The sequence below is a fragment of the Bos taurus genome, chromosome 1, assembly GCF_002263795.3.
Source record: "Bos taurus isolate L1 Dominette 01449 registration number 42190680 breed Hereford chromosome 1, ARS-UCD2.0, whole genome shotgun sequence".
NCBI lineage: Eukaryota > Metazoa > Chordata > Mammalia > Artiodactyla > Bovidae > Bos > Bos taurus.
The window spans coordinates 158,228,669-158,255,253 of NC_037328.1; the positions used below are offsets into that span (position 1 = coordinate 158,228,669).

General features: G+C 43.8%; 1 protein-coding gene and 1 non-coding gene across 2 annotated transcripts; both read right to left on the minus strand.

Annotated features, from left to right (window-relative positions):
- Positions 1–9,609: 9,609 nt before the first annotated feature.
- On the minus strand, positions 9,610–24,417 carry KPNA6 (karyopherin subunit alpha 6; the record flags this gene model as incomplete). Its single annotated transcript, NM_001075954.1, is given in 13 exon segments — positions 9,610–10,333; positions 12,240–12,418; positions 13,375–13,502; positions 13,818–13,943; positions 15,568–15,646; positions 15,815–15,978; positions 16,299–16,398; positions 17,169–17,257; positions 18,692–18,823; positions 19,810–19,904; positions 21,051–21,150; positions 23,336–23,428; positions 24,284–24,417. Coding segments are annotated over 13 exon segments (1,607 nt in total), but the record flags the coding sequence as incomplete, so codon positions are not given.
- A 1,738-nt stretch (positions 24,418–26,155) lies between these two features.
- On the minus strand, positions 26,156–26,303 carry LOC112448330 (small nucleolar RNA SNORA79). Its single transcript, XR_003036696.1, has one exon. It is a non-coding gene; the product is annotated as a small nucleolar RNA SNORA79 (small nucleolar RNA).
- Between the last annotated feature and the right edge of the window lie 282 nt (positions 26,304–26,585).

Below are 26,585 nucleotides of genomic sequence, written 5' to 3' on the forward strand. Positions count from 1 at the left end.
AGCCAATCAATAGCCGGCGCTAGCGCGGGGCTTGCTGGGAAAGATGAAGCGAAGGCGGCCTCCGAGGAGGGTGAGTTGGAAAGGTGGGGGAGGGAAAGGACTACGCGTCCCTCCGTGCATCGGGGCTAACCCCTGACTCCCAAGATGCAATAGGGCTCCAGTCCTCGGAGCCGCAGACTTAGGAGGTCCGAAAGAAGCCAGTCATTCTACACAAATACTCACGTCAACCTCGTTTCTATCACGCAGAAGCTATGATTCAGCTCCTAGAGCCTTTCGCCTGGCTACTTTTTTCTGCACGCCTCCACTACCCCGTTCCCTTCTGCTGTGAACATCTATGTGTGTGTGTCTGTGCTTAGTTGCTCAGTCGTGTCCGACTCTTGCGACCCCACAGACTTGTTTGCAACCTGCCAGGCTCCTCTGTCCATGTGAACATCTGTGACTGTCTAGGAACTCTGAGGAGTAGGGGGAGAATACTGGTCTGGGCATCAGACCTGTATTCCCGTCCCAGCTGCATCACTAATTGGCTGTATAACTGGGCATTCTTTTCCCTCCCAGGGTTTCAATTTCTGTATTCAAATAGAAGTTTTTAATAGTTTTTTTTTTTTTTTAAACGTTACTTTACCCAGTATCTCAAATATTGTACCTTTGTTATTCCCAATTTACAGCTGTGGACTGTAAGACACAGGTTAGGTATCTTGTCCAAGGTTACATCGCTAGTGACTGATGAGGCAGATTCAAAGCCAGGAAGTTTGGCACCCATCCTAACTATCTGACTCAGTCAGTCAGTTCAGTTCAGTCGCTCAGTAGTGTCCGACTCTTTGCGACCCCATGAATCGCAGCACGCCAGGCCTCCCTGTCCATCACCAACTCCGGGAGTTCACTCAGACTCACGTCCATCTACCTGCCTCTTACTCAGAATAACCACCCATGGTAGGCTTTCCTTGAGGATGAATCAAGATAACTTGGAAAGTAACTTATTTTTCCATCTTCAATACCAGCTCGAGTCGCTCTTTGGAAGGTACTGAGGGGGCCCTGCCAGGGGAAATTTGGCCTTAGCAGATTCCGGAGTGTTTTCTCTGCCTGGCGCACCGTCTACAAAGTTCCAGTTGCACTGGGGCTAAACAGGAAAAAAAGGCAAGCTTTTTTCCTTATGAGACCACAAGACAAATGTGAGACTGACTGCAGTACTTGATCTATTTGTCTATTAGTGAAACAAAAGGCAACAACCTGTGTGCTGGATTAAATGCCTAACTGGTATGGCTTCTGTTTCCAGCCAGTCCTATCCATGCCCTCAGCCTTTGTTGTTCCATCTATACTTTTACTATTTCCAGGACTTCCCAGGTGTTTGTAGGTGCTGTTCTACCTTCCAAAATTCCCTTCTTGGCAAAACAAAATCTTTTGAGGCCCACTAAACTCAAAGGCCACTTCAGAGCCTTTTCAGTTCTCTGCAGTTTGTTTTAGCTTTCTAGGTCTGGACAGAGTTCTATTCCAGCATTAGTGGGGAGGTGTTGAGTTTATTTGCTTACAAGTCACTGAACATCGCAAGAACTGCTGGCTAAAAGCTCTAGTCCTAAAGCCTAGCATCAGTCCCCAGGGGGCTGAGACGGCAGAGAATATTTTTAATTATTTTGCAAATTGGGCATTGTTTTAGAGCTCTTCAGTTCAGTCGCTCAGTTGTGTCAGACTCTTTGTGACCCTATGGACTGTAGCACACCAGGCTTCCCTGTCCATCACCAACTCCTGGAGCTTGCTCAAACACATGTGCATTGAGTCGGTGATGCCATCCAACCATCTCATCCTCTGTCATCTCCTTCTCCTCCTGCCTTCAATCTTTCCCAGCATCAGGGTCTTTCTTTGCATCAGGTGGCCGAAGCATTGGAGTTTCAGCTTCAGCATCAGTCCTTCCAATGAATATTCAGGACTGATTTCCTTCAGGATTGACTGGTTTGATCTCCTTGCAGTTGTAGATGACTCAAGAGTCTTGAACTGTCACGATAGTTGAAAAGCATCAATTCTTTGGCGCTCAGCTTTCTTTATGGTCCAACTCTCACCTCCATACATGACTACTGGAAAAAACAGAGCGTTGACTAGATGGACCTTTGTCAGTAAAGTACTATCTTTGCTTTTTAATATGGTGTCTATGTTGGTCATAGCTTTTCTTCCAAGGAGTAAGTGTCTTTTAATTTCACTAGAAGTCACCATCTGCAGTGATTTTGGAGCCCAGGAAAATAAAGTCTGTCACTGTTTCTATTGTTCCCCATCTATTTGCCATGAAGTGATGGGACCAGATGCCATGATCTTCGTTTTTTGGATGTTGAGTTTTAAGTCAGCTTTTTCACTCCTCTTTCACTTTCATCAAAGCCTTTTTAGTTCTTCTTTGCTTTCTGCCGTAGGGTGGTGTCATCTGCATATATGAGATTATTGATATTTCTTTTGGCAATCTTGATTCCAGTTTGTGCTTTATCCATCCTGGCATTTTGCATGATGTACTCTGGATATAAGTTAAATAAGCAAGGTGACAATATACAGCCTTGATGTACTCCTTTCCCAATTTGGAACCAGTCCGTTGTTCCATATCCAGTTCTAACTGTTGCTTCTTGACTTTCATACTGATGTCTCAGGAGGCAGGTCAGGTGGTCTGGTATTCCCATCTCTTTAAGAATTTTCCAGTTTGTTGTGATCCACACAGTCAAGGCTTTGGCGTAGTCAATATAGCAGATGTTTTTCTGGAACTCTTGCTTTTTCTATGTTCCAGTGGATGTTGGCAATTTGATATCTGGTTCCTCTGCCTTTTCTAAAACCAGCTTGAATATCTGGAAGTTCTTGGTTCATGAACTGTTGAAACTGGGCTCGGAGAAGTTTGAGCAATACTTTGCTATCGTGAGATGAGTGTAATTGTGTGGTAGTTTGAGCATTCTTTGGCATTGCCTTTCTTTGGAATTGGAATGAGAACTGACCTTTTCCGGTCCTGTGGTCACTGCTGAGTTTTCCAGTTTTGCTGGCATATTGAGTGCAGCACTTTCACGGCATCATTTTTAAGGATTTGAAATAGTTCAACTGGAATTCCATCACCTCCACTAGCTTTGTTCATAGTGATGCTTCCTAAGGCCCACTTGACTTCGAATACCAGGATGTCTGGCTCTAGGTGAGTGATCACACCATCGAGGTTATCTGGGTTGTTAAGATCTTTTTTGTATAGTTCTTCTGTGTATCTTGCCACGTTTCTAGTCTTCTGCTTCTGTTAGGTCCATACTGTTTCTGTCCTTTATTGTGTCCATCTTTGCATGAAATGTTCCCTTGGTATCTCTTATTTTCTTGAGGAGATCTCTAGTCTTTCCCATTCTATTGTTTTCTCTATTTCTTTGCATTCATCACCGAGGAAGGCTTTCTCATCTCTCCTTGCTATTCTTTGGAAGTCCGCATTCAGATGGGTATATTAGAGCTCTTAAGATGTTAAAATATTTTTCCCTAGTTGGAGAGACTTCAGAGCAATGCTCTTCCCCACCCCTTAGGCAGTGTCTACCAAGTAACATTGAGAGGCAGTATTGAAATAATGGTAAAAGGTGGAACTCAAGCTCAAAAAAGTTTGGAATTCAGGTCTCTAAAAACCAAGGCCCTCATTATTTCCAGAAAAGCATGTGGGAAATCTCTTGAGGTAACATATGAATCAGGCCTTGATGGATTTGCGTTAAGAATAGGGTGTTCTAGGCAGAGATAAAAAACAATAGAACAAAGTATGCATGGGGTGAGAGGAGTGATGTACGGAGAAGGGTCAACAGTGGCCTCCAAGGGCCAGCTATGAAAGTTGCTCAGTTGTGTCCAACTCTTTGCGACCCCATGGACTATACAGTCCATGGCCAGATTCTCCAGGCCAGAATACTGCAGTGGGTAGGATAGCCTTTCCCTTCTTCAGATTATCTTCCCAACCCAGGAATCGAAGTCAGGTCCCTCCCTGCATTGAGGGCCAGCTTTTTTTTTTAACCAGCTGAGCCATAAGGGAAGCCCAATAAAACTGGAGTGGGTATCCTATCCCTTCTCCAGTGAATCTTACCAACTCAGGAATCAAACCAGGGTCTCCTGCATTGCAGGTGGATTCTTTACCAACTGAGCTCTCAGGGAAGCCCTGCTAGGTAATGAGTAAAACAGACAGGCAAGGAATAAGAAAATTTGATAGAAAAATGGGTTAAAAAGTTACTTTTTCCTTTGCTATAAGAGGAAATGGGAACAACATTAATATCTGCCAGAGAGCCCACTGGTAATGGTGGTAAACAGTAATAGAACTCTTGCAGATTGTCTTCAAGCAGAAACTCACGCCTAGGAGTGCCAGATATTTGGGGGTGGGGAGGCTTTTTTTTTCTCTCTAGTTGCGGCGCACACTGGTTGCCAAGCAGGGGCTCTAGAGCACAGTCTCAGTAATTGTGGCACGTGGACTCTATTTGCGACCTGCTGGCTTAGTTGCCCTACAGCCTGTGGGATCTTAGTTCCTGGACCAGGGATCAAATCTGCATTGGAAGGCAGATTCTTTACCAGTGGACCACTAGGGAAGTGCCAGCTATTTTTAAATACAGCTGCATCTTTTAATGTTGGCAATGAATTAAAACGTAAAATGCACTCAAGCCAACTAAAACCTTCCTTTTGAGTTGTATCAACTTTGTGGCTGCTAGTCTAATTGCTACATTAGGAATTGATGTAAACCAAAGTGAGTAGTTTATGAACTACTTTGGGCTCACTGGGCTGTGAAGTAGTGATGAAATGATGTGAAAATCTTAGAGAAACTCTAGAAAATGCAAACTAAACCATAGTGAGACGGAACTCTCATCAGTGGTTGCTGAGCTTTAGGCAGAAAGGAGGGATTCCCAAGGGGCATGTGGTGATAGGTATGTTCACTATCTTGATTGTGGTGATGGTTTCATGGATGTAGATTTATCAACACTTAACAAATTGTTCATTTTAAATATGTGCCATTTACTGTATGTCAGTTATATTTCAATAAAGCTGATTTCAAAAATGCTTTGTAGCAGAAGCAGGCTGTTAACAATTCTTAATTCCACTTGTTAGGCCATAAATTTAAACACCTTCACTTCACTGACTTCCAAGAAATCCAGTCTAGGATCACTCCAAAGAACACTATTTAGAACTTTGCAACAGGTTTTTATTTTTGCTTTATATCTATTACAGTGTTTGAAACCTAAAGAAATACATTTTCTCTTCAAATTTGGATGTGTATATAAATATCATTTGTCTGGACTCAGCACACTCAATGCCATGGTTTCTTGGCCTATATCTGCTCTGAAATCATCAAGCTTTGTCTGTCTACCCAGGGGCCCTGAGAACATGGAAAACAATAGCTAGAGTTTATAGTTCTTAAAAGCAAAATAAATTTGGAGAGAAAAACCAGTGCGGAAACAGGTTTGATTCACCTTCCGAGGGTCTGTAGCTGGGAACCCAAGATGTTTCTGAGGGACCTCTGCTGTCTTGGGTAACTGGAACCTCACACCTTATTTGCTTCTTTAGTGGTCCAACCAAAGGCAAGTCCCACAAAAACTGGCTGAAAGAGCCAATACCCAACTCCAGGGCTTGAGGATTCTCGCCACGGCAGTTTTCTCTTCCCAAACCCAGAGGCTGAACATCTGACCTAGGTAGGGATGCAGGGCTTAAGTTTAGCAGAGGGGTTCAGGTATGTGCTAATGTGCACAGCAGCAGTCAGGCTGGCCCAGAAGTAGTAAGGTGGCCCAAACACACTCACGGCCTTTATGACACACTACACAAACCTTTTTCCTGGGGTGTTCTAGGTCTAAAATTTAACGGTGCTTCTTCTAACTCACAGCCAGGTTTGATTCTTTTTTTTTTTTTCAGGTTTGATTCTGAACATAGCCCAGGCCTGATGCAAAATGCCCTCTCAGAGGAAAACTAACAGCTTTAATTTACAGACTTATTTGGTTTGTACTGACCTCAAAATTCTTCCCTTACCATGGTCTTCATCTAGGGGTGGGGCTAGGGAACAGTCAATGGGATGACTGAATCCTTTATGAAGGCCTTGGCCAAAGAACAGCTATTGCCTACCACATGGATCCCTGCAGGGCCCAATTCTCAGCTTGCTGGCTTAACAGAAAAATAGAAAAGACAGAAAAAATACTGGACAAGATTGGTCTAAAATGTCCAATCCTAAAACAGCTGTGGAAGAAACCTACTCTGAGCCGTTTCTCAAGTCTCACATGTACTTATTTCTAGGATAGTCCTGCCTGGAAGATGTTGCTAGCCTTTCCTATGGTTGTGAGCCTTTCCTATGGTTCGTGCACTGAGCCTTGCACTCTTCCCCAGCCTGCCAAGGAGGCCCCCAGCCAGCACCCTATGGGTCCCTGTAGTGCCTGCAGAGACCTGTAGAGTCTGGCTCCCTCCCTTCAACTGAGAATCCAGAACATGAGCCCCAAAGATGTATCTACTGAAGAATATTCAAGATGACGGACACCAAACTAAGTGAGTCTTGGGGAGAAGAGACGTGGCCTGAACAAATGAGCTGAGAGCCCTTCAAAGAAGGGGGCGTGTGGGAGGAGGAAGTATTGATAGGCATTCGTCTCCTTACCTTCTATTTTGCTAGAAAAGGTAACTCTATTATAATAATAGAGTGTAGGGGGAGGGCAGGCATATGTGAGAAAATGGAAGTCCAGTTCATTCTGCTAGAGTTTTCAGATTAAACTGGTCTGGCTTGAGGGAAATAGAAAGTCAGTACCCGAGAGCCTTCTTTTGCTCTTCCCTGACTAAGCATAGTAGCAGCTATAATCTGTGTAGTTCAGCTCTAAAAAATAGAGCTGTTGGAAAGTCTTCCAAGGGAAAAGAGAATGGGAGTAGATCTAGGGGTTCTAGGTAAAGGGGAACACAAAGGGTCCCTGAAAGCTGAAGTCTTTTACATCTGTCCTTGGAAGGGTCCTTTGTACCCACTGCCTGAAGTAAACAGGCTGGCTAGGTGAGGATGGAACCTGTGTGGTTCTAACAAGGTTGCAGCCAATACCAAGGCCAGCCAGTCACTGGGGATAGCTCAGTCTTCTAAGACTAGCAAAGATGGGTGGGTGTGGGATGTCCAGAAGGGCTGGCAAAAATGAATAGCTGTTCAAAACAGTACTTGAACACTTTAGCTAAGAAAACGGTTCCTTGTCCCCTAAATCCACACCTAAACATCACCAACCCACCAGAGATTTTAAAATGCAAATAACTATGTGCCAAACCATTAACCTTTCAAATACAGGTCTTCTCTGGCTGTTCCCTACAGCAGGCTGGGGAGCCCCTTCATCCCTGTAACATCCATTCAGAAATCTGTCAGAAAACTCTGCCTTCACCTGGGCCAGGGTCTGCAGTCCAGAGGGGGGCTGTCCACGAAGAGTGACTGTCAAGCCTGGGCTAAAAAGAAACAATATTTTGCTTTGCAAGATGAACAAAGGAGAGGGGGACACAAAAGATGATGTTACCATCTCAGGGGGCTCGAAGAACTTCACCTGTTAACTGAAAGGAGGGTCAGAGGAATAAAATGGGAAAACATAGTCTGAGGAAGACACTAAACAAAGGAAAGCTCCGAGAGGCCATGTTAGCTGATGAGAAATTTGTCCTCAGGTTGTGCCCTGGGAGACACTTCAGCCTTTGGAGTCCTTGGAGAAAGCAGCCTTCAAGCAGTAACTGATAATCAGAAGAGTCTTCTATTTAGTACATGTCCCAGATCTGAAGCAAAAGTAGGAACAGCTGGGCAAGGCAGGATGTGTACGTCTCACAGGAAGAATATGGCCCCAGTGTCAGGGACTTAACTATTGCTAGAGATACAAGAAGTAGTTCTTACTCAAATGCTCTGGCTGTTGGACAAGATCAAGGGGTGGGGTGACTTTCTTTTGAACTGTAGGAGTAATGGAGTCAGCAGGCCAAGTGAAGAGGGTCCTGCCCCTTGCCTACCAGGGAGAGTGGGGCTTGGTAATTATCATGGCCAAACTGCAGAGGAGCATCTGACTCACTGAGGTGGTATGGCTCTGCTATCACTTTTCAGTGATAACCACTAGTCCCAACCATTTTTCTCAGAAAACGCCTCTGGAGTTGGATCTCAATACTCGAAAAAGAGGGCAGATTCAAAACCAATGGGCAAAAGGACCTGAACTTTTTATCCGTAAGCAGAGTGGCATGGATTTCACCTGAGCCAGAGGTGGGATACGTAGGAATGGGAGCAAGAATGGCATTGTTTCTGGGGAAGGGAAAATACAGCTTGGACCAGGGCATCTCTAACTGATCTCTGTGGGGAAGCAGCGACAGGGCAGACAGAGTGTGCCTTCAGCTCCACCACTGGCCTACACTTAGCCAACAAATTGCTCCACTCACCCCATCAGCTGGGCTTTACTTCATTACTGTGTAATCCACTGATGCATAGAGGCAAGCCAGTGAGGCACTGCAGTAGCTCTACTCAAAGGGAAAAGGCAAGGCATTGGGATTTTAAGTGTCACAGGAAGGGCAATATCCAAACCATGTACAGGGATCCCAATCCAGGAAGTTATCAGTCACTCTCAAAAAAGTCCTGAAGCTGCTGTATTTCTGTAGTGAGAGAGAAAGCCACCTGTGATAACTCACGTGAACAAGGGCATTTGAGACTGAATCTGAGGAGGCAGACTGCTGTCTGGGTTTCCTGATGCGAGCAGGATGCTCAGCTCTAAGGACCAGAGTGGTAGACTTGACCAGGCCCTCGAGCCATTGCTCCCTTCAGGTACTGGGACAATCAGACTAGGCTGACCTGTGATATGAAGGCTCCAGGGCTAAGGGTTTGTCCAGGTGGTAGCCTGGAACCCAAGCAGAGAGATGGATCAAGTTCAGGCTTCCTGAGCCAAAGAACTTCCACATCTCTTTTTGGTCTTCCTCACGGTATCCTACTTACAGAAATTACAGGGACAGTTCTTCCTCTTGAGACCAAATAAGATTGACCTACCTAATATATAGAATATAAAAAAATACAGAACTTTTTGACATTCTCTCCTTTGGAAGTCAAATATACATGATCCACCTATGGAAGAGGAAGAAGGAGGAGAAGAAAGGCCAAAGGCAAGGATCCCCTGGCTATCCCAATACATGACACTCTCACTCCAACCTCCTCTGCAACTTATGGGTCACCCGAGCAAGGACTTTCTCCTCAGGAGAAAGCAAGGACCATAGCCCTCTGTCGCGTGCTTAGGAGAAAATACAGCTACCTCAGAGGTTCATTTCAACTCTGAGGGGAATTTTCAAGTAAACAAATGAAATCAGGTCGCACCATTGGAAGGTGGGTAGGAAACATGGGATCAGTAGCGACACATGGGAAGCCCTGTCTGAAGACCTGTGTTCCTCCTTGCTCACTCCCACTGGTGCACATGCCCCAGAAGAGTGAAGGGGATCTCCCAAACTAAAGAGGTCTGGGCAAGGGGTTAGAGGGAGGGAGGGGCCTTTCTCTCATGGTGACCTCCCCCTCAGTCTCTAGTCCCAGACAATGCTGGCAGCTGGGTTTCTTAATACCAGGAACTCATGGCTCTGGGAAAGAGCAATCTTAATACAAGAAAAAATGTGCAAAAGAAAAAATTAAATAATTCAATCCAAGCATACAAGATTAATATTCTGTCAGAGCAAGAACACTTTGTTTTGGATTTCTCCCATCCCCTCCCACCCCCCCACCTCTGGAATATTCCATCTGCTCAAGTACCCAAGATAAGAGTTACACAGATCAGGGCAGAGGACTGGGAAGGATGAAGGAAGATAATAGGGAAGGAAGTCACCACTAAAGAAGAAAAAAATAAAAATTAAAAAAAAAAAAAAAAAAAAAAAGGTGCAAAATTGGTTACCTCAGTCCTCCTTTGTCTACCCCTGGGCTCCTGGGTTAAAGACATATGTGCAGCCAAAATATAGTGTAAGGAAGAAAAACCCAACACGTCCCCTTCTTGTCACAAAACCCAAACGTGAGCCTCAGATGGTTCTGTCTGTCCAGAGGGTGCTCCCTCCAGGGAAGGGGTCGGAGCAGGTCAAGAGCACAGTTTCCAGGGCAGCAGAGGTGTGTGGTGGCTGATGGTGGTGGGGCTGGTTTCCCGCCCACCAGAGGGCTGCTCTTCCGCTGGTTGGTGGTGCTTCCCATCCCCTCCCCTCCCTGGAGGCAGACATTATAGCTGGAAGCCCTCCATGGGAGCCTCAGGCTGCTGGAAGATGAACTGCTGTTGCGTCTCATCCACTTGGGGAGCCAGGCTGCTATCATCATCTTCTACACCAAAGTAGTGCTCAATGAGGTCGAAGGCCTTCTGGTAGATCTCCTGGTTCTCATGGCTCTGCAGAAACTCAATTTTATCCAAGCCTATGGTGGCAAGAAGGAAGCAGGGAGATGAATGAACTTGGAGTGCTTTACTATGGGTCCATAAAACATGAATGTATTTTGCCTTCCCTGAGGTATATTAGCATTTATAAACACAAGTAATATGATTAGGTCTCTCTTTGATCTGAAAGAGGAGAGCTGTGATCTTTAGTTAAAATTACATAACTCCAAAGGAAAACAACTAAAATGTGAGTTATTAATCAGTGGTTTAACCTGGGCAAACTGTTAACCATTCTGAATCTCTTGGAGATGAGCAGTGAGTCAATCCAGTACCCCTAACAGAACTTGCCAAGGAAACCATAAACAAAACAAAAAGATAACCTGTACAATGGAAGAAAATATTTGCAACTGACAAGGGCTTAATTTCTAAAACATTATTAACAGCTCACATGGCTCAATAATAACAACAAAAAGCCCAACCCAATCAAAAAATGAGCAGAAGACTTACACAGATATTTCTCCAAAGACATATAGATGGCCAAGAGGCACAAGAAAAGATGTTCAACATCACTAACTATTAGAGAAATGGAAATCGAAACTATAATGAGGGTATCACTTCACACCAGTCAGTATGGCCATCATCAAAAGTCTTCAGGGGAATTCCCTGGAAGTCCAATGGTTAGGATCGAGCAGTCTCACTACCAAGGCCTAAATCCCACAAGCCAAGAGGTATGACAAATAAAAAACCAAAAACAAACCAAGTCTACAAATAATAAATGCTGGAGAGGCTATGGAGAAAAGGGAACCCTCCTGTACTGTTGGTGGGAATGTAAACTGGTGCAGCCACTATGGAGGTTCCTTGAAAAACTAAAAATAGACCTACCATATGATCCAGCGATCCCACTCCTGGGCATATATCTGGAGAAAACTACTTTGAAAAGATATATACACCCCAATGTTCATAGCAGCACTATTTACTATAGCCAAGACATGGAAGCCACCTGAGTGTCCATCAACAGATGAATGGGTAAAGAAGATGTGGTGTACATTTACCATGGAAAATTACTCAGCCCCAAGTAAGAATAAAATAATGCCATTTGCAGCAACATGGATGGACCCAGACATAATCATACTAAGTAAAGCAAATCAGACAAAGACAATTATCGTATGATATCACATATGGGGAATCTAAAAAAGATTGATAGAAGTGAACTTATTTATAAAACAGAGACTCACAGAACACAAACTTATGGTTAATAAAGGGGGAAAGGTGGAGAGGGATAATTATGAGTTTGGGATTAGCAGATACAAATTCTGTGTGTGTTTGTGTGTGTGTGCGCGCGCACACACACACACACACACACACACACACGAGTTGCTCAGTTGGATTCCATGGACTGTAGCCTGCCAGGCTCCTCTGTTCACAGAATTTTCCAAGCAAGAATACTGGAGTGGTTGCCATTTCCTCCTCCAGGGACTCTTTATGACCCAGGGATCAAACCACATCTCTTGCATTGGCAGGATTCTTTACCACTGTGCCACCCGGGAAGCCTTAGATACAAACTACTATTAACAAAATAGATGAACAACAAGGACCTCCTGTACAGCACAGAGAACTTACAAGTATCTTGTAATAAGCTTGTTTATAATGGAAAAACAAAAGAAAGGAGCTTGCTAGAAACTCAGCTGAAAACATGCCTTCCAGCTCCTTATCCTATTATCAATTCTGGAGCTTTATTTTTGCATCTGTACCATAACCTACTTATTGGGTACAGCCTATCAGAAAGAGAACTGATCTATTGCTCCTCAGAAGAAATGGAACTTGTGGGATAAAACTTTGCATTCAATGCTGACCACATACCCTCACATACATATACTACTTCAGAGGCTCTGAACTAGAACTGAACTCTACTTATGACAGACATTAGTTTGGGGAGAAGGCACATACCATAGGCTTCCTCGATGAGCCCACAATAGGGATTGACCCCTGAGCCACTGCGCTTGCCCTCTTGCTCTCCAAGCCGAAGGATGTTCTCCAGTCCATTGAGGGCCACTTGCACAATCTTTGAATCCATCACAGTCAGCAAGTCGCACAGGGGTTTGATGCAGCCCAGGGAGACCAGGTACCTGAAGGGCAGAGACCAGTTAAGTTCTAAATCAAGACAAGATAAGGCAGGTGCCAGGCCAGTGCTCGGGGTCCCTGGGTCTCCTTCACACATATCAATGCTCTTAGCAATTCACTCTGCCTGAGCCCTCATAAACACCCAGGCTTTATCTCAGTCTCTTCACCCCGTCAATAATACTGGTTTAGCTCATTTCCATGTAGAAGGCTGCCACAGATTTCTCCTGGTCTGTAATGTGTCCCTGTAGCAGTACTACCTACTCTGAAACATCATTTCCCTGCTTAAAATTTTCACAGTCCAAGTTCTACTCTCAATACAATCAGGCTCCTAAGCTTTTTTAGCTTCATCTCACATTATTCCCTTCCAAGAATATTACATTCCAGTCAAACATGTGAATGTCTCTAGGTTTCTGATTTTTGTACTTTTACTTAGGCCTTTTCCTGTCCAAAATGCCATTCACAAACCTATATCCTCAAAAGCTATCCTTTTCTCCTAAGGTTTTATAATATGCTGAATATACTCCCCCTTCCTAAGCTACAAGCTGAAGGCAAGGTACTTCTCTAATTCCCATCACTCCAACTCAAGTTCATAATGGAAAGCAGAATCAAAGAGCATCTTCACACAAAACAGCTTTCCTATTTACTTCTCCCAAGTATCATTGTCAAAAATGATTTCTCAAGGAAACTGCCCTGAATGAGCCATCGCATGGTTCTCTTTCATTTGTATGAGTAATTGTGAATTATACAGATTTAAATTCTCTTGTGGGTAGAAAGAGGCAGAGGAGAGATGAATGTCTGTGTCTTAAGTGTCCATTCTTTAGGAGGGAAAAGAGGCTACACTCTAGCAGCTTATCGGTTAAACCCTACTGAACAGGGGTAGACCTATCCCAGCAAAGGCAGTTAACATAAGCTGACAGGTAGAGTAAACATATCACTCAAACAATGGGAAGGACTGTGGTACCTGATTTGTTCAGGGGTTCCTCCTGATGTGGCATTGGTGATGGCCCAGGCTGCTTCTTTCCTTGTACGGAACTCTGCTTTCTGAAGGATTTCGATCAATACAGGGAAGATGTTTGCATCTATGACAGCCTGAGAAGAATTGAGGGTTCGGGGGTGGGATATGAGGGAAAAAAGTCATTTCAAGGAGAATAAGCAAATCCAGAACACAAATCAGCTAAGATTTAGACACATTCCCCTTCCTCAAAGTTCTCCTTTGTCCTTCCCATATACATAAGGTGATGCAGAAGAACCTGGGTTCTGCTCCACAGAATCTTTGACCAACAGCATACACTGATCCCAATTTCAAAAGAGAATTTTTTTCATCTAGAAGGCAATATCCCACAAAGTCTTGTGATCCTAGGCCTTTCTACCACCGCTCCTCAATCTCCCAACTGCTTGTTCTACCTGTATCTGAGCCCTGTTGCCAGCAGTGATATTTGAAATGGTCCAACAAGCTTCCTTTCGGATTGACTCCTTGGAGCTGCTCAGGAGGTGGAGGAGGCAAGGGAGGGCTGAACAGTTAAGAATGACCTAGAACACCAAAAGACAAATTGAGATAAATTGGACTTAATCAAAATGTAAAACTTTTGTGCACCGAAAGACATCTTTAAACAGAGTGAATTACACAAGTCACAGAATGGGAGAAAGTATATTCAAATCATATATCTGATAAAGACGAATATCCAGAATACATTAAAAAAAAAAAAAAAGCTGAACATAGTTTAAAATTGGCAAAGGACGTAAACAGACATTTCTCCGAAGAAAATAGGCAGGGGCCCCAAGCACATGAAAGATGCCAGACACCGTTACTCAGTAGGGAAGTGCAAGTCAAAACCTCAGTGATACAGCTTCACACTTCATAGGGCAGTTATTCTGTTTTTCTGGCCGTGCTGGGTCTTCATTGCAGCATCCAGGCTTAGTTGCCCCACAGCATGTGGGATCTTAGTTCCTCAACTAGGGACTGAACCCGAGTCCCCTGCATTAGAAGGCAGGTTCTTAACCCCCAGACCCCAGGGAAGTCTCTAGGATAGTCTTAAAATTATTATATATAAAAATTTATTATAATAATTATAAAATTTATTATAAAAATATTGTTATTCTTAAAAAATCCAGGCAATACAATTGTTGGTAAAGATGGTAAAAAGATGGTAGAAACTGTTGGTAAAGATGTGGAGAAACTGGAACCTGGCACATTGCTGGTGGGAATGTAAAATGGTACAGCCATTGTGCTAAACAGTATGGTGGTTCCTCAAAATCTTTAAACATAAAATTACCCCATGACCCAGTAATTCCACCTCTGGGTATATATCCCAAAGAACTGAAAGCAGGGACTCAGACAGAGATTTGTATGCCAACAGTCAATGCAACATTACTCACACTAGCCAAAAGGTGAAAGCAACCCAAATGTCGATCAACAGATGAATGAATAAACCAAATGCGGCACAGGTGTACCGAGGAATATTATTCAGCCACCGAAAGGAATGAAGGTGTGACATACTAAAATATGAAATGAACTCTGAAAACATGCTAAGTAAAGTAAGTTGAAACAAAAGAACAAACATATATGGTTTGGCTTACGCGAGGTTTCTAGAGGAGTCAAACTCCCAAGAGACAGAAAGTAATGTGGTAGTTACCAGGGGATGACGGGAAGGGGAAACGGGAAGTTATTACTTGAAGAGCACGGAGTTTCAGTTCTGAATGATGCAAAAGTTGTGGAGATGGATGACTGTGATGGTTAAATGACAATGTGAATGCACTTAATGGCACTGAACTATACTTACTACTAACAGAGGACTAACATGAGGTTACCCATGGGATCCTAAAGGCTTAGTTAGGAAGTGGGGGTGAGGCTCCAAAGATTTTAGTATTTCAAAGGTACCATAACAGAAAAGCTGGGACTTTACCATGTCCCAGGTAGTAAGTCAAGTTATTCCATTCAGTTTTTCTTCAATAGCACCCAATGGATAATGACTTGCTTCCAATTTATACAAAAAGTAAAGGCAACCAAGTTGCCCACAAATCATACAGAGTGGCAGAGTTGGAATTTTTCCTTCAAGCCTATGCTTTCTCTCCTAGATCACACTGCCTCCCCCAGGACTAAAGTCTACGGCAGGGAAGGATTTTGCCCACAGACAGCTCTCCTCCTCCTCCTTACCTGGGTCTGGATGTCATCCCCGGTGACGATGTTACCCACAGCTCTCAGAGCAGGAGAAGCCACTTTGTTATCGTTGTGCCTACAGAGGAGGGAGATGTGGTCAGCAGAGGCCCAGCACCAAGCTTTTAGGTCTGCTGACCACCGAGGCCTGTAGCACTCATGGGTCCAGACCTTTGCACAGGGCAGCAGACTGCTAACTGCAGCTCTGAGCTTGGAATCTGCACCCTTTCTAACTAGGATCACTCACATGAGAAGCTCGACCAATCTCCGGCAGACTCCAGAGTCTATGACTGCCTGGATCTTCTCATTGGGGCCATCAGATAGATAAGAGAGGGCCCAGCAAGCATCTGCCAGCAAGTCTGAGTCGCTGCTGAAGAGTAGGCGAGACAGCACGGGCAAACAGGGGGAGACCTATTGGAAGCAGAGAGAGAGGGGTTCATAGGGGGACAGGGTTACATCAGCTCTACCACTAACTTCCTAACATGTCCAAGCCCTCCTCTACTGCGTAAGTCTAAGGCCCAGAGATTTCTACTACATTAAGCCATCAGGCCCACATTTTCACTTTACCACCCTGGCACATGAGATCACCTACTTCACTGATGATTGCCTCTTTGAGTTTCCCGTGGATTGAGACTCTGAGGGTTCCCCAAAGACTTGAAAACTCCTATGTCAAAATTCCTCCATATGAAGGAACCTGCTATTACTCAGGAACTGGTAAGAAGCTCTCTTACCTTTGCAAACTCTGGGGGTGGGTTCTTTCCTCGGCAGAGGTTTGACAGGGCCCAGACCGCATTCCGGGTCATTGTCAGTCGTGTGGACTTGGTAAGGAGTCTGAAGGAGACACAGAAGCCAGATCCTGACCAATGATGCCCTTTGCATAGAGCCGTTGTCTATGAGCCCCTGGAGCACATCCAACCAGACCCTACGACTCTAGCCGCCTCACTGTCTTTTCCTACCCATAATTTAAGTGAGTTAGTTTGGTCCAGGGGGCCAACCTACATCTTCATAGGGGATTAGGACCAGATGCGGTTGTTAAGCCCATAGCTAATAAGGACAGAGAGCTGGACCTTGAATAAGCATGCTAAATGAAGTTTTAGTGTGAGGGCTTTAGCTATGCAGTACGGATTGATTTTCTGTGACAGGCCCACGAAAGAGTTCTAATAGTAGCTTACGAGGTTGTGACTTCTGAAGAAAAACTCCTCCTTCTGCTTTGGTTTAGATGTAGCTCTACTTTAAGGGCATAGAGGAAGGGATGGGAGCATCAATATGACCCTGCATGGGGTCTTAGATCTGTGGTTTACAACAGAGCTCTCCAATGTACCTATGCATAAACCCATAGAAAATCAATGCATTTTGCAGAGAAGGTTAGGTTTTTCCAGATGGGCTACTTCTCCCTCTGTCCTCTGGCTCAGAAGCAAAAGACACAGGCCAGTGGCACAAGGCTCTTACTCTCAGAAGATAACTTTTACTCTGTCAACCAGAATGCACTTTTAGTTAGCATTTTTGGATTTACTCATCATCTTAAGGTCAACTGTCCCCCAAAGATCTGCTACATGGCTGCCCTACAGATGCCCCAGGTGCAAATGACAGTAATTACTCACGTTAACAAAGGATTGAGGATGGAACAGTTCAAGACGTAATCTCGGCAAACGGAGCTGTCTCCAGCTATGTTTCCCAGTGCCCAGACTGCCTAAAAAAGCGAGGATGGAACTGTCAGCCACAGAGCCTAGCGGCTTCTGTGAGCACCCAGAGTGACACACGGCGGTGACCAGGACGAACACCCTGCCACGGCCTGAAACATACCCAATAAGCTCAGGCGCCCTCCTTGCTGACATCCTTATTGCATGCTTGCTCTGTGAGGACTTTTCCTCTGAGAATTCCTGGGTTCAGGGGGGAAAGCAGGCTGCCACTGTCCTGCAGCCAGAGAAGCCAAACCAAAAACCTCCTTATCCTCACCTCCTCATCTCCCATAAAAGGAGAAAATGATGGGAAACTTGCATTCTTGTAGTCTCATAGGACCAACCCTAATGTCTTAGTAGAGGAAAAATCCCCAGTACCACTCCACTTCTAGTCAACCAGTAAAACTCCAGCGGAAGAAATGGAAGTAGGGTTTTTGTGATCCATAGATGTTGAAAAATGGGTACTGTGGTGTCTTCTTCCCAATACCACCTGACACCCAACATGTGGAGTTTTCTTCTACATCAATTCTTTGATACCGTGTCAGTGAAAAGTGAAAGTCGCTCAGTTGTGTCTGACTCTTTGTGACCACATGGACTATACAGTCCATGGAATTCTCTTAGGCCAGAATACTGGAGTGGGTAGCTGTTCCCTTCTCCAGGGGAATCTTCCCAACCCAGTAATCGAACTGGGGTCTCTTGCATCGCTGGCATATTCTTTACCAACTGAGCTACCAGGAAAGCCACATCAATTCAGTGGTAGGGGGCTCAGTCCCACAAGACTGGCCTCACTTAGATACTAGTTACAACTCCCAGGTGCCACCTATACTTTTTACCAACTGGCTATAAATTCAGGAGTTCCACATTCTGCGATGATTTACAGAACTCAGGAAAACTGTACTCATGTTTAGCAGTTTAATAGATACAACTCAGGAAGAGCTAAATGGAAGAGATGCAGAGGGCAAGGCATGGGGCAAAGAGTAGGGGCTGCACAGAACGCCTGTGCCCTCTCCAGGCAGGTCATCTTCCCAGCACAGTGAGTGTGCACCAACCCAGATGCTCTCCGAATCTCACTGTTCAAGATTTTTATAACCCAATATTTACCCCCTGTAACATCCCTAGGGAGGTTGGGGAGGAGGGGTGGGAAGAGTGGGGGTGGGGTGGGGTTAAAAGTTCCTATTCTCTAATCCCAAGTTTGGTCTTTCTGATCACTAGCCCTCCCTTCCTGAAGCTATCTAGGGCCCCACCCTGAGTCATCTCATGAGCACACACTGAGGTGTGTTGCAAACGTGCTCTTTAGGGATAACAGAAGACGCTTGGATCACTAAGAAAATCCCAAGGTTTTTAGGAGCTCTTTGCTCTTAACCTCTTAACTGGGGATAAAGACAAAATACATTTTTTATTATACCGCTGACATCATCAAGAATTAAGTCAAATTTGGGTATTACCTGTTCCTGTACATCCTCAAAGTCCGAGTTAAGCAGCTCTATAAAAATGGGGACGGCCCCTGCTTCAATGACAATTTTGGTCTGCTGAGAGGTTCCAGAGGCAATGTTTGTTAGAGCCCAGGCAGCTTCAAACTGAAAGTGAGATTAAAGCCATGACTGAGAGGTCATTCCAGACAGAGCAGCCATGCCTACCAGCTGGCTCAGAGCAGCTACGTCTCCTGCCCCTGACTTGAAAAAAAAAAAACAAAAACAACACAAGCCTTTCCCTCTTCTCCTTTAAAAGAAAGGAAGAATTACTGGCAGTGACATAACATAATAGGAGGACAGAGCTAGGCTTCCATGGTCCCAGGTCTAGTCCTGCACCACCACAGCCCCCATGAGTCCTTGGGCAAGCCACGTTTTTTTTGTTTGTTTGTTTGTTTTTCCTAGAGGCAGAGAGGTTGAAAGAGTTAGGAGAAGGAGAAAGAATGAAAGAAAAGTAGTGAGACCTGGGAGCAACACCAAATCTTTACTATTCTCCCACCACCTCAGTAGGTTGTTGCTGCTGAGTCGCTAAGTCATGTCTGACTCTTTTGCGACCCAAAAGACTGAAGCCTGCCAGGATCCTCTGTCCATGGGATTTGCCAGGCAATAATACTGGAGTGGGTTGCGGCAAGCCATGTTTTGATTTCCTGCACTTCACTTTATTCGTTTCTGAAACCAGGATAAAAGTGAGATGTCTCTCAAGGACCCTTTCAGCCAAATTTCTAATAAGTTCTCGTACAGTGGCTCATCACTCATTTGTGATAAAAGAGACCCAGAGAAGGAAAGTGGTTCACTCCAGAATTAGAAATGGACTAGAACGTTTTGTGTATGTATATGTATACATACGTACATACATATATACATATTTATTCTATATTACAACCTCTGAATAATGAACCTGTCATATTCTGGTATCTTTCCTTTGAGACTGTTTTGGGGAAGAGTTTGTGGCTCTCTTACTTGAGGCCAAGTCCTCTGAGGTAACAGCATCCCCTTAAATGTTTCATTCTCAGAGCTGTGTCTGCAGAAGCGTGCCATAGCAATTTCTTGGCAAAAAGAGCATTCATCTGGTACCTCTCCACCCTGGGCCTCACCTGTAAGGTACAATTCTCATTCCTCTTCAGAAACTCCACAAACCGATCCACCACTCCTGGAGTGTTGATAACTTCGTCTATTGGAGGACTGGGCTCTGGGAGAGGGACAAAGGAAAGAGAGGAGAAGTCAGGAGAAGGGCTGGGTGATGCATTCACTGGGGTCAGTCCACCATCCTTCCTACATACTCCTCACCATCCTTATAAACACTCCCAAGCTTCCTTCTGGTGAGGTAGTTTTAACAATAGCAGGTCATTTTCAAACTGTATCAAATAGCTGAGAATCTAAAGAGTAAAGCCAATCCTAATCTAAGTATGCTCACCTTTGGCTTTCTAAATCTAAGCAAGTAAATAACCTTACCTACCTAAGCAAGCAAGAAAGTACGAGAGAGATGACCAAAGTAGGTGCAATGCTAGTCTACACACTTCCCTTCTAAGATCAGCATTCTTTTCTTGGGAGGAAGAAAAGTCCTCCCAAGGTCAAAGGACAAAAGTCCTTGGGAGAAAAGAAAATATTTTTCCCATCATACATCAAATTTTTACTGAGCAAAAAATGTGTGCCAGACGTGGTTCTGGGTACCAAGAATACAACAGTGAATCAAACCCAAAGTCTCTGTCCTCATAGAGCTTATATCCTAGTGAGAAGAAATACTGTTATGTTTGAAGGTAATAAGTGTAATAGGAAATAAAATACGTAGGGCCAGGTAAGGAGATTAAAAATGCTGCAGGGGGTGGGGGAGCTGCAATTTTAGATATGGTGTGAGGGTAGGCTTTGCTGAGAAAGGCAGGATCTAACCACAGAAATGAAGCAGCTGTCACACAGATTGTTGTTCTTTAGTTGCTGAGTCGTGTCTGACTCTTTTGCAACCCGATGGAATATAGCCTGCCAGGCTCCTCTGTCCATGAGATTTTCCAGGCAAGAAGAATACTAGAGTTGGTTGCTATTTCCTTCTCCAGGGGATCTTCCCGACCCAGTGATCGAACCTGCTTCTCCTACATTGGCAGATGGACTCTTTGCCACTGAGCCACCAGGGAAGCCCTGTCACACAGATATCTGCAACTAAAGGGTATCAAGCAGAGGGAACAGCCCATGCAAAGGTAAGAATGTGCCTGGCTTGTCCAAGGATGCCACAGCCAGCAGGGCTAGAGCAGAATGAGTGAAGGGCAGTAGTTGATGAGGTCAGTGAGAGGAAACAAGAGGCTAAGTCATGCAGGGCCTCCCTGGGGAAGTCTAGGCTTTGTACCTTTGGAGAGCAGTTTCCGGAATTTCTGTGTGGTTGCTAACTGCAGGTCAGGATCATCAGAAAAGAGCATCTCCACCATCTCTCTTGTGATCACACTCTCCTAGGACATAAAACAGGTTCATGATTTTGCAAACCAACACTAGAGCCAGATATAAGCCCATAATCCTGTTTGGCATCCTGAGACTTGAGGGCAGGGCTTCCCTGGTGGTCCAGTGGTTGAGAATCTGCCTGTCAGTGCAGGAGACATGGGTTCAGTCCCTGGTCTGGGAAGATCCCACATGCAGAAGAGTAATTAAGCCCATATGCCACAACTACTGAGCTTGTGCACCTAGAGCCCATAGTCTGTAACGAGAAGCTACTGCAATGAGAAGCTCTTGTACCCCAACCAGAGAGTAGCTGTCACTAGAGAAAAGCCTGCACGTAGCAATGAAGACCCAGCATAGCCAAAAAAAAAAAAAGACTTGAGGCCAAGAGGAAGGCACAACAGCAGCTCAGATGTTTAATCCATAGCTGCTTCAAGCTGGAACATTTAGAAGTCATTCTTAACCTCTGAGGCAACTGAAAGCTCCTCTTAAATGTTTCCTCTGGTGTTTTCACCAGAGACAAATCCCTGCTGACTCCTTAAGCTGACTGGGGATTAGGTTGGTGCAAAAGTGATTGCTGTTTTGCACTGTTGAACTTTGCCGCCTGATATTGGAATACATTCTTAAATAAATGTGGTTATGTTATACATCACTTTAATGTGCATTTATCACTTTGTTTTTTTGCTAATGACTTATTAAGTTCAGTTCAGTCGCTCAGTCGTGTCCGACTCTTTGCAACCCCATGGACCGCAGCACGCCAGGCCTCCCTGTCCATCACCAGCTCCTGTTTTATTACTTGCTGTTTATTTTATATTTATTTTAGACTAGAGAAATGATGTTGGACAAAAAGCAAATTTGAGCTATTTTCTTATTCGAGTTCAAAATGGGTTGTAAAGTGGTGGAGACAACTTGCAGCATCAGCAACGCATTTGGCCCAGGAACTGCTAACGAATGTACAGTGCAGTGTGTCCAAGAAGTTTTGCCCCCTGGTACTCGCGAGGAATGTCCACATCACCATCCCTTCTCTCCTTTGTTGCTGCTAATGACAATACTCTAATGACCTACTCTACTATTCGAAAACTATTTTTATGTAATTAATGTACGCTTTCTTGTTTATAAATGCCTGATTTTTTTTTTTTTAAAAGAAGTTTTGCAAAGGAGACAAGAACCTTGAAGATAAGGAGCACAGTGGCCAGCCATCGGATGTTGACAATATCAATCGAGAGGATCCGTGGAAACTTATCCTCTTAAATCTAACTACATGACAAGTTGGTGAAAAACTCAATGTTGACCATTTTATGGTTATTTGGCATTTGAAGCAAATTGGAAAGGTGAAAAAACACAATAGGTGGGTGCCTCAAATTAAAAAAAATTGTTGTTTAGAAGTGTCATCTTCTCTTATTATATGCAACAACAATGAATCATTTCTTGATTAGATGTGATATGAGACAAAAAGTGGATTTTCAACTGATGATGACCAGCTCAGTGGCTGGACCATGAATAAGCTTCCAAAGCATTTCCCAAAGCCAACTTATACCAAAAAAGGATCATGGTCACTGTTTGGTGGTCTGCTGCCTGTCTGATCAACTATAGCTTTCTGAATCCCGGTGAAACCACAAATCTGAGAAGTATGCTCAGCAAGTAGATGAGATGCGCTGAAAACGACAATGCCGCAGCAGCACTGGTCAATGAAACGGCCCGATTCTTCTCCAAGACGATGCCTGACTGCCGTACAACTAATGCTTCAAAGGTGAACGAGCTGGGCTACAAAGTTTTGTCTCACCTGCCACATTCACCTGACCTCTCACCAACTGCCACTTCTTCAAGCATCTCTTTTTCTAGGGAAAACGCTTCCACAACCAGCAGGAGGCAGAAAATGCTTTCTAAGAGTCTGTTGAATCCTGAAGCGCAGATTTTTATGCTACAGGAAAAAAAAACTTATTTCTTGTGGGCAAAAACAAATTGATTATAATGGTTCCTGTTTTGACTAATAAAGATGTGTTTGAGTCTAGTTAGAATGATTTAAAATTCATGGTCTGAAACAGTAATTACGTTCGCACTAGCCTAATACAAAAGGGCCCATGGAATAAAGAGATTAGCATGATTGCTGGTAAAGCTACTAGATGATATGAACTGCTCCATTTCTGTTCTGTAGAAGCAAGTAGTTCTCAAGCTTGCCTGAAGCACATGCAAGGGTCTTACCCCAGTGGTAGAGCTCACATAGGAGTCCATGAGAAGACTATCAAACATGGCGGCTTCTTCATTGATCAGCTCCACATTTCTCCGTTTAAAAAGCTGAAAGGAAAGAGAAGAAATGGTGTATAGAAACAAGGAACAAAGAACAACCTGATGTTAAATTACGGCATGACTGTCAAGGAAATGCTAGTGTATGAGAAAATGCCAAACTTTATCTACTGATATGGAAAGATATTCAAGGGCTTTACTTTCTATGTTACATCTATTGTTTATATTTTTGGAGAACATTTTTATAAGCAAATCTTTTAAAATTTCTGTGCCCTTTGTATAAAAGGGCACAGATATACATATATATTATATATGTATACACACACCCTATATATATCCTATATATATATATATATATATAAACACACACACACATGTATAAGGACACACATATATAAAAGGCTTCAAAGAAGAGAAATAAGGGTGGGCAAAAGCAGGTTAGCATCCAGACCTGGGCAAGGAACCAATTTGGTGGTGATGTGTGGCAGAGTGCAGATGATGAAGCATTAATAGTCTCAGTTCTAGGGAGACTTACAAAGAATGGACTCAGGAAATAGAAGGCAGCCCAGAATGGTTGACAAACTTCTTAAAAGGCCAGGCTTGAGACTGGGCCTTGAAAGCCAGACCTAACAGTGACTACTGAGTAAAAACAAGGGGTTAGCGCTGGAAAGTTATATTGAAGACAATTAAAATGATAACAAGGTGTACGAAATTATGGAAGAGGAATAAGGGACAGTTCTTTCTCAAAGCTTCCAACATTTCTTCACAACAAATCAAACTGGGTGAGTGGCCCACAGAGCTAAGCTACTTTCCCAAGGGGAAAGTGAGAATGTGAGGTGGAGGCCAACCATGGTGGCTGAACCACCTCTCTAAAGAGCACATTTGAGAACACTCAGGTTAACTTACTTGTTGCTCCCGTTTCTGCTTCCGGAGCTGAATGCCCTCTTCCTCTCTTCTTCGCCTCATTTCCTCAGGGTTTAGGGCATTGTTCTTGTAACTCTTCATTCGATAATTGTCTTTCCCTGGGCTCGCCATGGTCTCTGGAAGAAGGGAAGACACAAACACACTGGCAAAGGCTCTTAAAAGGACAGCATTTTCTGCTCACTGGCTTCTCTCTCCACCCACCCTCCCCTACTAAGGAGGACTCACAGCTTCCCAGTGAAGCCTGATAATCTCAATAACTGCCCCTGAGATCTCTATTACCACCCCCACATCAACAACACAGTTTCCTTAACAAGTTTATTAAATAAGTGCCGTTATAGCAATTGATACAAGCTTAGTAGTTAAAAGGTGTAGGCCCTGGAGGCAGATTGTACGGATTCAAATACCAGCTCTTCCCTTTTTAAATTTGTTTATTTACTCAGCTGTCCCAGGTCTTAGCTGCAGCATGAGGGATCTAGGTACCTGATCAGGGATAGAACCCGGGCCCCCCGCCCGGGAGCATGAAGTCTTTGGTCACTAGACCACCAGGGAAGTCCCAATACTGACGCTTCTTCTTGTTAGCTGTGCAATCTTCAGTAAGTTGCTTTAAACTCTGTGCCTCAGGAGCCTATCTTTTAAAACACAGAGTTGTTAGAAGGACTGTACAGCTTAACACATGTGAAGTACTACTTAGACTGAGAAGGAAATGGCAACCCATTTCAGTATTCTTGCATGGGAAATCCCACAGACAGAGGAGCCTAGTGGTCTACAGTCCATGGGGCCACACAAAAGATTTGGACACAACTTAGTGATTGAACAATAACAACTACTTAGAACAGCACTAGGCATATGGTAAATGTTGACAAGCCACGATCACTTCCATGACGAGAGAAATGTTACATGACTTGCTGAATAAATGCAAATATATTTAACCTACAAGGTGAAATACAGTGTACCCAATTCAGTGGAATACCATGCATATATATATTTTTAAGTAACTCATATGGCCACTCCTCTATTTTTTAAAAGAAATTTAAAATTTTATTCTGTAACATTTGCTACATACAAAAAAGATGAAACATGTTAAGTTACCAAACAAAATAATACAATGAGCACCTGTCAACTCACCACTAAATCCAAGAACTAGATTAATATACCTGAATCTAGTAGTAAGGTCTCCCCCTGTCCCGGGCTCCTCCATCCCAACTCCAGCCAAAAGAAAACTGCTATTATGAATTGTCATTATCTTTGCTTTCATTTTTATGAATCACATATATGTACGCCCCTAAATACTGCATCATACTATGTTCAGTCTACTGAGAATTATCCCCCCTCCATTGGATTTCTAAGATTTACCCATGTTTTTGCATGAAGCCTTATTTCATTAATTTTTCCTATGTTATATTATTTCATTGTATAAACACATCATCATTTGCATTTCCCCAGTGATTAGTGATGTTAAGCATCTTTTTCATGAACCTGTTGGCCATTTATATGTTTGCTTTGGAAAAGTGTGTATTCAGATCCTTTGCCCAATTTCACTTGCAATATTTGTGTTTGTTTGCTACTGAGTTGTATGAGCCCCTTATATTGTTGTTGCTGTGGCGTTTCTCAGTCGTGTCTGACTCTTTGTGACTCCATGGACTGCAGCACACCAGACTTCCCTGTCCTTCACTATTTTCTGGAGTTTGCTCAAACTCATGTCCATTGGTTCGGTGGTGGTTGATTTGGAGATGGATGTATGGCATCACCGAGTCCCTTATATATTTTGGATATTAATCCCTTGTCAGATATATAGTTAGGAAATATTTTTTCCACAGGTTGCCTTTTCATTTTGTTGACCATTTCTCTCTTTTTAATTGTTTGACTCTGCAAAAATCAGAAGGCACTGACAGACAGTCACCCAATTCCCATGATGCCCTGAGTGAAGGTAAGTCAGCTTAGACATATGATAGACTAAAATCCCACTACTTAAGGCTCCAAGCAGTGAGAGAAACAGCCATCAAATGCTGACCTTTTTATTTTTTGGGGGGGGAGGGGTGCTGTGCAGAAGCTTTTAAGTTTTCTACTTTAAGCTTTCTAGTTTATGGGTCCTACTTGTTTATCTCTGCTTTTGCTGCTTGTGCTTTGGTGTTTTATCACCCTCCCCCCTCCAAAAAAATCATTGCCAAGACTAAGGTCTTTTTTTCCTGTGTCTTCTTATAGGAGTTTTAACAGTTTCACGTGTTACCATCAAGTCTTACTTCATCAGCTAAGTACCATGTTGCCTTCCAAAGTGATGCCAATT